This window comes from Poecilia reticulata, linkage group LG16 (genome assembly GCF_000633615.1).
Source record: "Poecilia reticulata strain Guanapo linkage group LG16, Guppy_female_1.0+MT, whole genome shotgun sequence".
Taxonomy (NCBI): Eukaryota; Metazoa; Chordata; class Actinopteri; order Cyprinodontiformes; family Poeciliidae; genus Poecilia; species Poecilia reticulata.
This window is the reverse complement of record NC_024346.1, coordinates 554500-564816: the sequence shown is the minus strand read 5'-3', so window position 1 is coordinate 564816 and position 10317 is coordinate 554500. Positions and strand designations below refer to the sequence as shown.

Below are 10317 nucleotides of genomic sequence, written 5' to 3'. Positions count from 1 at the left end.
GGTTCTGCTGCTGGTTCTGATGGTTCTGCTGCTGGTTCTGATGGTTCTGCTGCTGGTTCTGATGGTTCTGCTGCTGGTTCTGATGGTCCTGTCCTCCATCCTGCAGTGTTCCCCTATCCCGTTCCTCCCATTGAGGAAAATGTTTTGGACGAAGACAAACTGCTCAAAGCCTGGGACGCCAAGAAGGTACAGTTCAGTTCTCCTCTCAAGTTGGACCCGGCTGGACCTCAGCAGAACCTTGTGGTTCTGGATGAAGCACAAGGTTCTGCTGTTTTTTTTTTCTTTTCTTCTTCTGCGTCTCTGAGCGTCTCTGTTTTCCGACCAGCTGTCTCTGCCGTCGTCTCGACCAAAGTCCTGTGAAGTTCCAGGCATCAAGTAAGTCTTGGTTCTGATCCGTAGTTCCTCCAGAGGTCCAGTCCCGGTTCTGACCGCCTTCTCACCCGTCCTAGCATCTTCACGTCCCCGGAGCAGCCGTCCACGCCGGTCCAAGGCGTCCCTCAGGTCCCCAACACCGGCGGCTCGCTGCCCGACCTGTCCAGCCTCCACTTCCCGTCGCCGCTGCCCACGCCGCTGGACCAGGACGAGCCCGGTTACCCAGCATCCTCTGCTCTGAGCGGGGGCAGCAGCACCGGAAACCTGGCCTCCACCCTCACCCAGATGGGCATCAACGCCGCCGGAGGAAACGGCAGCTACCACCAGCCAGCACCAGGTCAGAACCCGCCGGGTCAGGAACCAGAACCTTCATCTTCAGCTCTGCTCTTACAAATGTTATAAACATGTTTTTCTAGTTTTAGAAGAAGAAAAATGTGCAGAAGCTACAAATTAACAGCTAATTACATAAAAAATTAGCATAAGCTATTGCTAAATACTTTAATACTTTAGCTACTGCTAAACTGCCACATGCATGAAATGAGCAGAAGCTAACGCTAAAACATTAAACACACAACAAATGAATGTTTAAATCATTAATTTCCCACCAGTAAACATTAGGAGACATTAGAGGAAGCTAATGCTAAACACATAAAACTTAGCATAAGCTAATGCTAAATACTTTAAGATATTAGCATAAGCTAATGCTAAATACTTTAAGATATTAGCATAGGCTGTTGCTAATTACCCCAAGCTTCTCTTCAACTATTGCACCTTAGAAATGATCAGGAGCTAATGCTAAACCTGCAGCTTCCTCTAAAGCTAGTGTTAGCTTCAGGTCAGAACCCGCCGGGTCAGGAACCAGAACCGGAATCTGTGAGGTGAGGACAGAAGTCAGGATTCAAACGGTGATAAATTCATTCAGTGAAGCAAAAATTAACATCATTTCTACTCTATCAAAAACTGATGATGAGGAAACATTCAACCAAAGATATAAAAGTGGGAATCAGAGCGATTCCGGACGAAGATGGTCGGACATGTGGAAAACGCGTCAGGATATGAGGGAGTTCACATGGTCTGCAGAAGCCATGATGCTGCCACCACCGTGCATTCAGTCTGTTTGGGCCTGAGTGACCCTGATCTCTGAGGATCTCTGAGCAGGTGGTTCTGGACGCCGTCGGCGAGCTGCGCTCTAAATTTAACCCCCGGGTTCAGACGGCGGCGGGTTCGTTCTTCCTCTGCAGTCGGAAAACGTCGGCGTGTTTGGTGGCTGCAGGAGCCGCAGGCAGGAAGCTGCAGCAGCAGACTGCAGCAGCAGACCGCACCTGGATCGGTTTCAGACAGGAAGTGCCTCTGATTACCATCGCAAATGTTCAGAGCGCAGTCAGTGGGAGGTTAAAGGTCAGATGTGGAGATGAGCCGAGCTGCAGCGTGTCTGCAGCGCCACCTGCTGTCTGCTCAGGTGTCTGTCGATTTAGAAATCGGTTCTGGATCTGATCCGTGCTGCCCGTCAACCTGGGAGGGGTCAAAGGTCATCTCCAGACCAGTCCATCAATCTCATAGGGACAAAGAGTTCAAGGTCATGACACACAGGAAGCCTTGGACGGCGTGAAGCACGGAGGTGAAGGAGTGATGATGTGGGCCTGCTTTGCAGCCACTGGACACGGATCCTTTCGGTCTGTCTTCTACTTCCTGTAATGATTTTTTTCTGCTTCCTGTCTGTCGTTCTGCTGCCTCAGGTCTCCTGGCGTCTCTACAGAGCGCGCTCAGTAACCCCAACCTGCAGTCGTCGCTAAGCAACCCCAACATCCAGTCGTCCCTCAGCAGCCACTCCTTCTCCAACTCTCTGAGCTCCGCCTCCCTCCACTCGTCGCTAAGCAACCCGTCTCTGCAGTCGTCGCTCAGCTCCTCCCCCTCCCTGCAGTCCTCCCTCAGCAGCCAATCGCTGCACTCGTCCCTCAGTAACTCCTCCCTCCAGTCCGGCGGCTACGGCGGCGTGTCCGGATCTGGCTCCTCCCCCTACTCGGCGATGCTGGCCGGGCAGGGCCAGGCATCGCTCAGCACGTCGCCACGGAGACGGGCCCAGCTGTCGCCGCTCATCCTGCCGATGGCGGGGGAGTCACGGAGGATCCACCCCAAACAGTTCTCCCCCACCATGTCCCCCACCCTGTCCTCCATCTCCCAGGTAACCAGCACACCTGGAGCCATCACGTTCCTCCAACAGGAAGTGCCCCCCTCATCACCCCATGATGTCACTTCCTGTGTCCCCGCAGGGCGTCCCGTTGGACACCAGCCGGCTGCCGGCGGACCAGCGCCTCCCTCCGTACCCGCTCAGCCAGCCGGGCCAGCAGAACCCGTCTCTGGGTCAGAACCAGCAGATGCTTCGCCTCCAGCAGCCCAGAACCAATCAGCAGCAGCTGCACCTGCAGAACCTCCGGAACCAGCACCTGCAGCAGTTTGGACCGGTACGTCAGGATCCTCGCCCCCTTCTGATTTTCTGACCCGGTTCTGACCCGGTTCTGCTCCTACACAGTCGCAGAGGCCCATGGCACCGCAGCAGAACCCGCCCGTCAAATCGGAGAGCGCTTTGGACCCGTGCAGCCAGACGTCCTCCCTGTACCGGTCCAAACTGGACCAGAACCAGCAGGCAGAGCAGCAGCACATCAACCTGAACACAGACTTCTACAACGTGAGTACCGAAACCGGGGCTGGTTCCGATCGGGTCAGAACCTCACATAGAAACAGCCCCATCTTCGCCCAACGTTCTGCGGCCCCCGTGTCGCCCCAGGCGGCCCCCCGGGGGGCCACGGCCCCCACGTTGAGCAGCCTGGTTTAGCTGCTGACGTCCTGATGTGCTTCTTGCAGGACGCACTGTTCAGTTCGCTGCTGGACGATCCGTATCTCAGCCTGCAGCTGTCGGGGAAATCACACCAGGTGAGACTTTACCTGTAATTCAGTCCAGGAGCCTGAATAAATTATTACAATGAATAAACTAATTTAAATAAATAAACTAATTAAAATTAATAAACTAATTAAAATAAATAAATGAATAAACTAATTAAAATAAATAAATTAATAAACTAATTAAAATAAATAAATTAATAAACTAATTTAAATTAATAAACTAATTAAAATAAATAAATTAATAAACTAATTAAAATAAATAAATTAATAAACTAATTAAAATAAATAAATGAATAAACTAATTAAAATAAATAAATTAATAAACTAATTAAAATAAATAAATTAATAAACTAATTTAAATTAATAAACTAATTAAAATAAATAAATTAATAAACTAATTAAAATAAATAAATTAATAAACTAATTAAAATAAATAAATTAATAAACTAATTAAAATAAATAATTGCTCCTCTCTGCCAGGCCTCATTATGCTCCATGTGCTGCAGTTCTGCCCTCCACCAGCTGGGGGCAGCACCAGCCCTGCTGCCTCCTTAACCTGTCCTCTTTCTCTGCTCCAGTTCCCGGCTGAGAGTCCGGTTGACTGCCTGAACCACAGCGGACCGGGTCAGAACCAGTTCCCGTCCAACAGCCAGGGGGCGCTGGAGCTGCAGGAGCCCTGCGACCCGCAGCGGCTCAACCACCAGAACCAGAACCGGAACTACAGCAGCGGAGACGGCCGCCAGAACGTCCCCAACATCATCCTCACAGGTAGCCGCCAGAACCGCCAGAACCTCACGCTGTTCTGGCCCGGTTCTGACCCATTCCCTCCCTCTGCAGGAGACTCTCCCCCCGGTCTGTCCAAGGAGATCACCAGCGCTCTGTCCCACGTCCCCGGCTTCGAGATGGACGCCTTCTCTCTGGACGAGCCGCTGCGCATCGACCCGCTGGCGCTGGACCTGCTGGAGGGCGAGCTGATGCTGGCCGACCCGGCCGTGGAGGACTCCTTCCGCTCCGACCGCCTCAAGTAACCGGGCCGGGCCCAGACACTCACCGCTCCACCGGGAGGGTTGGACTGAACACCTGGGGTCAGAGGTCACGAAAGATTTACTTTACCTGGAAACTCTGGGTTCTGGTTCTGGTCCATCTGGGCCCGAGATGCAGAAGAGGAAAGAAAAAACAAACCAGCAGCGCTGTGAGGATCTTTGTTACACGGAACCAGGACCAGAACCAGGACCAGAACCGGTACCGCTCTGTCAGATGCGCAGTGGGTCAGAGAACCACTTCAGGCCCGATCCGGTCCGCCTGCAGAACCTTTCCTGCTTCGTTATTCCAGAGGAACCTGGTGAGACCAGGAAGCAGAACCAGAACCACCCGGTCCACATGTCTGGTTCTGGACCCACTGGACCCAGAACTCCAGTTCATTTCGTTTCAAACATCACTCAGAGTTCGGATTTTCTGAAGCAGACCCTGAACGCACCACAGTTCCACTGAAGCCGCCAAAGTCCAAAGAAAAGCCCAGAACACTCGGCCCACCGGGCCTGGATCAGAACCAGTTCGCTCAGGAGGATCCGGTTCTGGAAAATATCAGCCCAGTTCATGTGATCAGAATCTCTGTGGTCCTCCAGAACCTAGCAGGTCCAAAGCTGCATGACCGGGGAACCAGACCGGGTCGGGACCGGGTCTGGACCGAACCGGGTCGGAACCGGACCGGATCTGGCCTGGAACAGGTTGGAACCGGACCGGGTCTGAACCGGACCGGGTCGGAACCGGACCGGGTCTGAACCGGACCAGGTCTGGACCAGACCGGGTCTGGCCTGGAACAGGTTGGAACCGGACCGGGTCTGAACCGGACCGGGTCGGAACCGGACCGGGTCTGAACCGGACCAGGTCTGGACCAGACCGGGTCTGGCCTGGAACAGGTTGGAACCGGACCGGGTCTGAACCGGACCCGGTCTGCTGCCTCCAGCAGCCCCCCTCTCTGATCCGGGTCGGGTTCCAACCAGAACCAGAAAAGCCCTGAAATGATTTTTACAGAAAGATGAAAAATAGATTTTTGCACTTTGAAGGAAAAAAGTAAAAATATTTTAAATGTTTATATTTTTATTTCTGCCCCAAGTCGAGACGTCTCCTGATTGGTGGGACGGACCCTTTAGCCCCGCCCGCTCACTGTGATGCACAGCGCTTAGCCACGCCCCCTGCCTGCTGCTGCTCCGTTTTTCAGCCATATTTTTCTGTAACATGTAAATAAGTTTGTATTTTATTAAGATTTGAAATGTGTACAAAGTTTCTAATATGAGAGTCTAATAAACTCTGCAGTGGTTCTTCTGTCCGGGAATCCGGCCCGGTCCGATTCCTGGTTCTGCTGTTCCACCACAAAATCATGAAAATGAGATTTTCCCTGGAATATTCCAGAAAGATGCGCCGCAAGGTTCTGCTTGGAGGGTCCAGTCCAACCGGGTCCAGATTGATTTAGTGATTTATCAGAACCGTTCAGCTACAAACAGGAAGTCGGTCCAGCATGTTCCTGTTTATGGAACACAGCTGGAAGGTTCTGGAGGCAGAACGGATCAGAGCCTGGTTCCGACTGACGGGCCAGAATGTGGGAAACATCCGGTCCAGAAGTGCAGTGCTGCCCCCTGCAGATCAGAGCGGGCTGCTGCACATCTACTTCCTGCAAACGGACCGGAACCAAACCTGAGCCTTAAAATTCGGCTGATGATCAGAACAAAGTGAAACGGTACCAGAACCCGCAGTTACTGAACGGGTTCTCACATCTGGACCAGCGTCTGTGCGCCTGGCGCCGCTCGAAGCGGGACGGGTTCCGGTCCGGTTCGAGACAAAGGGCCGTCTTCAGTTCGACACTCAGAAATGAACTAAATATTCAATTTCTAACTAAATACAGAAATGGAATATTTAGCTCCTAATCAAATAGTAAACTCTTCGCTAGCTAAATATTTAACTCTGGGCTAGCTAATGAAGAAATTAGCGGAAGTGGACTATCAAATTAAAAGCTGGGCCTTCAGAACCTGCTGTGGATCCGTCGGTAAATGTCTGACTTTAAAACGGCTCGTGTTTCTGTTTAAAATTAAATRTTCAGGAAAAGAAACGAAACTGGAGAGGTTCGGAAAACCACGCTTTTCTTTTGGTGATCCACTTCCAGTTTTTGGCAAATTAATATATTGGTTTCAATCTAAATGTTAGCTTTAAAACTACATAYTTTATCAAATATTTAATTTGAGCCAGATATTTAGCTTGATAACTAAATATTTAGTATGAAGGAAAATATTTAGCTAGCTTGCTAAATAAATTAAGTTTACTGAATAACGGTGAAAATGTATAAATCCCATTTTCTCTTATTGTTGCGGAGTTTGAATAACATCTGGATGTTAAACTCGGAGCAGAACCAGAACCAGAGAACGTTCCTGGGAGGATTCGGTCTTTTTCCCGCTCAGTCGGCAGACTTCCGGTCTTACAGGGAATCGGAACCGGACCTGAAAATGATCCATTTTTAACAGGACTCGGTTCTTTAACAAACCGGATGTGGACAGAACGAAACGAAAAAAGGTTCTATGAACCTGCTGTGTGTGTGTGTGTGTGTGTGTGTGTGTGTGTGTGTGTGTGTGTGTGTGTGTGTGTGTGTGTGTGTGTGTGTGTGTGTGTGTGAGTGACTAAGGCCATATTTCATCCTGTTTTCTACTGATGTTTATGAATTTCTTACGTTCTTCGTGTTTATAGTTTTAGAGGAAAAACTGATTATGTTTGTATTCAGATGTTTTTATTGGAGTTGTTTATTGACAATATTAATAACCAGGGAATATTGTAAATGTTTTAAACCGGAAGTGCTTCTGACGTCAGCAGCAGCCGTTTTTAAAGGCAGACCGACGGAGACATGCTGACTGTCGTTACACTTTATTTTACAGAAAATAAAGCAACCTGCGGAACTGCTGCCCCCTGCTGTCCGTTTCTCTCACCTCATCCTTCCAACTGATTTTCTCTTCATATGAAAACAAAAGTAATTATAAACATCCACCAGTGGAGCCCTATTTTAACTGACCAGTTCGTCCATTAGACTGACAGGCTGGCGGACAGCGTTGCCATGGCGACTGTGGAGGAGCGGCAGGAATCCAACACATTCCCACAGTCAGACATGGTGGTGGCAGTATTGTGCTGTGGGGATGTTTTTGCAGCAGACATCAGCACTTTATGGTAAATTAAAAGTTTTATTTGAATCAAAACTTTAAAGTGAAAATAATTTTGTCCAAAACAAAGAAATAGTAATTTAAATTAATTTTTAAAACCATTTTTAACAAAACCTGAACTCACCAATAAGAGAAGTTAGGAGTCTCTGGACTTCCCCCCGTGATGTCATCGCCCATATATGGTCAGCGCCGGTTCAAGCTGCAGCTGCTCGGTAACAGCGCCTCCTGGAGTCTGCCGTTGTTGCTGCATTAATCTGCTGATTGGTAAAATGTTCTCTACTGAAACATTTCAATTAAAAATTATCACCAGTTTTTATTAACAACAAAGAAAAAGGCTCATGTTTCAGTCTGAAATGAAAACTCAGTCAGGGCATGGGCGGTTCTACATGGGGGCCATCAGGGGCCCCGTACTCTACAGATAAAACCATCTAATATAAGCCAATGCTTCAACCATTTTATTTTTACCTTCACCGTTTTACTTTAACGATTAGTTAAAAATAAAGGGTTTGATCCTTTAGCTTCAGGTCTGTCCTCCCTCCCCCACCGTGATCTTCAATAACCTTGACCAAAGTTGAAGCAGAACTGTAAGTGCGAAGGCAACAGGAAGTGCTGGTTTTACCACTTCCTCTATTTTCTGCAGCAACAGGCCCGTTAGATTTCAGAAATATTCACAACCTTCTTCTTCTGCTCCATTTCACACATCTGATTGAGGAACCGGTTCATCTGGAGGAGACAGAACCAGAGGGCGGTTCTGGTACCAGATCTAGTCTGATTCTGGAAGAGGAAACAAAGCAGATTACACATGGCAGACCGGAACCAGAACGGTTCTGTTGTGTTCTGCCATCAGTTCTGGATCTTTCCATGTGAAACTCCCAGACCCGACCCTGCTGGGTCTGGCGGGGCCCGAACCGGAAGTTGCTGCTGGTTATGTTGGTTCTGGTCCAGATGGAGGGCAAGGTTCTGGAGCGGGTTAATAAATTCATCCCCTTCTGACACCTGCGTCAATCTGACCGCATCTGAACCGGAAACAGTGCTGCGAGGCTTCAAAATAAAAGTACAACTAATCTCAAACTRAAGAGAAAAACCGTGAAGGAAGTSAGATGGATTTATAGATTATTTATTAGACAAACAGTTGGAGGATTAATCAACCAATGAAAGCACAACACGGAGATATTTAAAGCTGATGTTCAGTCATCTTGTCCAGAGAATCCAGACTCTCTGATTGGCTGAGCTGATTCCAAAACCCAAATAAAATCACAATTATTATAAAGAAATTATTGATATAGACTTTAGACTGAAACAGCGCTACGATGGATGGATGGATGGATGTAAATGACAACATGAACGACAAAGCAATAAAAACAATTGGAAATCTGATTAACTGCAGATGAGGCGTCCGAGCTCTTATTTTGAAGGTCTCTTCCGGAAGCAGTCTGCCGTGCTGCGTCCCTCTTCMTCTTCTTCTTCTTCTCCGCCTCTCGAACCAGAACTGCTAACATGGACGGAACCTGGCTGGCATCGACCTGACCATGATCCTCCCTCCTCTCACCTGCGGGTCGAACCAGCTGTTACATCCAGGTACGGTCCTCCCGCCTCCAGCTGAGCCGGTACCGCCCAGAACCGAACCGGGCCGGACCCAGTCTAACTCCCAGTTAGCCACTAACTGCTACAGAGGGTAACGGACACCGCGATGCGCYTATTGTCGGACAGTTCTCTGGCTTGTTTTYAGTGATGTTTGGACCTGCTGCAGTTCGGAACCAGAGGGTGGGTTCGGGTTTTATCCGGGTTGAATGATCCTCAGCCCGATCGGGTTGTTGGCGAATCATGTTTAACCGCCGCTAGACTGTCAGCGCAGTTTCGTGTCGTTCTTCTTATTTTAATAATAATAATGATGATGATAATAATAATAGTTTTAAACATTATCGCTAAAAACAGTGGAACAAACCGAATCCGGTCCCAATGTTCGGCCGGTACCGGAATCTTTCTCCTTAACCTTTCCGTTTCTGGGGTTCCGGAGCTGGTCAGCGGCTCTGACCGACACGCTGTGGCCGGGAAAGCTGCTTCAGAGCCCGGCCAGAGCTGTCCGATGATGGAAGCCGGCTGCAGCGACAGTTTTGAGGCCTGTTTTCATGCATGTTGCCCCGCATGCAGCTGATGCTGGATGATGGTTAGATGGGTGGGAGGATAATGGAGCAGCTGCATCTCATGCATCAGAGGCAGCTGAGATCCTGACACCTGGGCTTCGTGATGAGTTACTGATGCGCATTTCATGGAGGAAGGAGCAGAGAACATTCCCAGGTGTTCCCAGGTGTTCTGGTTTTCCAGAGTTGGTCCCTGAGGTGGAGAACCAGGAAGCTGCTCAGAGGAATCACCAGCTGATGGACCAGGTCCAGCAGAACCGTTTGAGGAGTAAACCAGGTGATCCAGATTCCTGAAGGTTTTCTTCCAATCACAGCCCTCCTGGGAGTCATGTGACTGACTCTGGGTTTGTTCTGCCTGCGGCTGCTGGAGCATCCAGGACGTGTTGACGCACGTCTGTCGCCGAAGGTACCGACATGCCGACGGTCCGATAACAGACCCAGTTCTGGTCCTGCTGGGTCCTGGTTCTGTTCCGGTTCTGGAGGATCAGGTTGGATCCGGAATGGTCAGACAGACACTGAGAAGAATGTTGAAGTTTATCTGGAAGAATCCATGAGAACATAGAGGACACCAAGTCCCAGCATGCACTGGGGCCATAAACACAGATCAGCTGATAAAGCTGCAGCGATGCATCCAACCAGCATCCAACCAGCATCCAACCAACATCCAACCAGCATCCAACCAGCATCCAACCAGCATCCAACCA

At 49.4% G+C, this 10317-nt stretch overlaps 2 protein-coding genes across 2 annotated transcripts in view; both read left to right on the top strand.

The window, feature by feature from the left end:
• Positions 1–7214, top strand: part of LOC103477480 (CREB-regulated transcription coactivator 2) — a 21377-nt gene extending 14163 nt beyond the window's left edge. Inside the window, exons 6-14 of the mRNA XM_008430616.2 lie at positions 11–186; positions 326–375; positions 450–709; positions 2109–2554; positions 2643–2834; positions 2903–3058; positions 3235–3303; positions 3852–4041; positions 4111–7214. Coding sequence (XP_008428838.1) covers positions 11–186; positions 326–375; positions 450–709; positions 2109–2554; positions 2643–2834; positions 2903–3058; positions 3235–3303; positions 3852–4041; positions 4111–4301 — 1730 coding nt within the window. The 3' untranslated portion in view covers positions 4302–7214. The remainder of the gene's footprint in view (positions 1–10; positions 187–325; positions 376–449; positions 710–2108; positions 2555–2642; positions 2835–2902; positions 3059–3234; positions 3304–3851; positions 4042–4110) is intronic.
• A 1429-nt stretch (positions 7215–8643) lies between these two features.
• Positions 8644–10317, top strand: part of dennd4b (DENN/MADD domain containing 4B) — a 24282-nt gene continuing 22608 nt past the window's right edge. The window contains 1 exon segment of the mRNA XM_008430618.2: positions 8644–9050. Within this exon segment, the coding sequence (XP_008428840.1) occupies positions 8860–9050 (191 nt within the window). The 5' untranslated portion in view covers positions 8644–8859.